This window comes from Armigeres subalbatus, chromosome 3, assembly GCF_024139115.2.
Source record: "Armigeres subalbatus isolate Guangzhou_Male chromosome 3, GZ_Asu_2, whole genome shotgun sequence".
In the NCBI taxonomy this organism is placed as follows: domain Eukaryota; kingdom Metazoa; phylum Arthropoda; class Insecta; order Diptera; family Culicidae; genus Armigeres; species Armigeres subalbatus.
This window is the reverse complement of record NC_085141.1, coordinates 372,494,758-372,497,368: the sequence shown is the minus strand read 5'-3', so window position 1 is coordinate 372,497,368 and position 2,611 is coordinate 372,494,758. Positions and strand designations below refer to the sequence as shown.

General features: G+C 41.6%; 1 protein-coding gene across 1 annotated transcript; it reads right to left on the bottom strand.

Annotated features, from left to right (window-relative positions):
• Positions 1-468: 468 nt before the first annotated feature.
• LOC134223627 (zinc finger protein 771-like) lies at positions 469-1,969 on the bottom strand. Its single transcript, XM_062702816.1, has one exon. It carries the CDS (start codon positions 1,861-1,863, stop codon positions 568-570), a length of 1,296 nt encoding a protein of 431 aa, XP_062558800.1. The 5' UTR covers positions 1,864-1,969; the 3' UTR covers positions 469-567.
• Positions 1,970-2,611: the final 642 nt, after the last annotated feature.

Below are 2,611 nucleotides of genomic sequence, written 5' to 3'. Positions count from 1 at the left end.
ATAACTTTTGTTCTACCTGTGTTCTCAAAGAAGGGTTAATTAACAGTCATGTAGATTAATGATTTAATCAATTCAATCTTTAACGCTCTGAGTGTCACCTATTGAAACTTTATTTTTACTTTGTATGAAGGTAGGGTTATGTAGGGTCTAAAAGTTTTGACCAAACAGCAAAACTTTTTTTTTGCATTTAGGCAAACGTTATCAGATAACAGAAAATAATTTGATTCAAAGTCAGAACAGAAAATTAAACTGCTAGAATATATTTTTAGTACATATTTGCTACTATTTTTCTGAAGAGTCTTGCACATATTTACTTGTTCGGCTGAACATTTTATAAACCGGTAAATGTTTACACTTTAAACGGATGCCTCTGATAACGATTGTTTTGATAACGAATCCCCCTACACAGTTACGTGAAGGGTCCAAGTTCACAAATCCAGCCAAAACAAATCACCAATCTTTCAGTCCTAAAGTACAACTTCGCTTTGAAATTTATATTTATTGTATTTGATTATATTTTTATTGTCATAGTTTATAATCGCAATTTTATACGTATCCCGGAAAACACTAACACTTTTGATTGGCATCGCAGTGCATCTTGACGCGATGTTGATTCAACAGATAGCCCACGATGAAACACTGGCCGCATTGCTCGCAGCGAAAAGGTTTCTCCCGACTGTGCACGGCCCTATGGTGCACCTTGAGGTCCGTTCCGGTTCGGAACCGCTTCTCACAGTGGTCACATCCGAACGGTTTGAGACCCGAGTGGGTGAGCTTGTGAGTATTGAGATGGCCAAGCTGTTTGAAGCGCGACTGGCACTGGTCACAGGCGTGCGGTCGATCTTTTTGGATGTGATGCAATGTGCGGTGCTCGGCGAGCTGCTGTTTGGAGGTAAACGGGATGTTGCAATCCGGGCAGTCGTGAAGGCCCCGCCCGACGGTGAGATGAGACTGCTTGAGGTGAATTTTTAATTGGCGTGTGTAGATAAAAGATTCGTTACAGTTGGGGCATTTGTAGCGCTTATCCTGAGTGTGAATTCGAGCAACGTGCTTTTGGCGGTTTCCCGATGAGGAGAACTGTCTCTGGCAGTGAGGGCAATTGTATCCGAGGTCCGCGGTAAAATGGCTTCTTCGATGAAAGTGCAAATGGCTCGAGTTCTTGCACTGTTTGCTGCATACATCGCAGGTGAACGGATTCGATCCCATGTGGAACATTCGATGTCGTTTAAGAGATATTTCATTTTCAAATAATCTTAAACATATATCACAGGGCGATGTAGTTTTATGTTTCTCTTTGAGGTGACTTTCTAACTCTATGGTAGTTGAATAAAGCTCGTTGCAGCGTAAACACCGGCTGTAAATCTTCTCAGCCTGATTGGCGGTTGCGTTCTGGCGATGCTTCAAAAGCGTGTGTCTAATCAAGTGTGCCTTGATTTTAAATCGTAGCAAACAAACGCCGCACTCAAATGCGGCACACTTGGATGATACATTGTTGCCGGTGTCGCCCTTGGATTGCTTTCCATCAACATCAGCTGATACAATGGGTGTTTCCTTATTATCCTTTTTGTTATGTAATGTTTTCATGAATGAATCGAGTTCATTCATTTCCAATGTAGGAGTGCATTGAACCTTCTCGTGTTCATCCTGGCTGTGCACCAAATCCAACATCACCCCGTCTTCCAATAGAACAAAATCTACAAATTGACCACCATCCTCCACTCCATCTAACAAATCTTCCACAAGAATCTCCTTCCATGTAGCACACCCATCATCGCCTGGTGGCAAATCCAATTCTAAAACTTCCTTTTCACTGCTTCCAAAAAATACACTTCCAACAAAGTCTGAGTCCACAGTGGACGACATGTTACTGTGAGAGCCTCCCGAGATGGACTAACTAAAGTGGAAGAAAATAGTAGCACAGCACGCTCGTCGCTTCGCGTTTATGGTCCGCACCGGTGCGCTGGGAGAAATAACAAAACAAACAGTCACACCGGCAAAAACACACTGCAGTGACAACAGATTTGCCTATAGAATAGTAGGCGACGGTGTGCGAAAACGTGATTCATTAATCTCTTTCCTGTCCCTCCTATCTCGCCGGCTGGTGAATTATCACGAGAGTGCACGACGCGCGACTCAAAAACTGTGATCTCTGTGACCGCTGACGCATGCCACAGGAAAGTCAGGGGAAGTCTATTTTCGACTTGCTGCTCTGCATGTTTGCTCGAGTTTATTTTAGAGCATTTTGATACATTGTTTGTGCATATTACATTTTTTTGTAAAATATCAATATTTCCCGAAAAATGATCAAAAATTGGGATCTTTTAATCATGGATTATATTTGATAATCGTATTTACAATTACATATTCGATTTACTGTTCATAGCTCTTCGTCATTCTCTTACTGCTTTCAATTTTTATCCAATCATCACAACAACCTATGCTGAGCATAAACCATAAAGGACCCGGAAAAGGATGCATACATACATACAAATAAGGTAGAGATAGACGCTGTAGATGCTGTACATGCAAACATAATCGAAGCACTTCATGTTCAACTGAGCGTCGTTTGTGAAGAGAGTATAGAAAGCACTCTCACAAACTGTTAATTGTA

Coding starts and splice junctions, on each gene's coding strand:
- LOC134223627 (XM_062702816.1), bottom strand. CDS start 1,863: ATGTCGTCCACTGTGGACTCAGACTTTGTTGGAAGTGTATTTTTTGGA.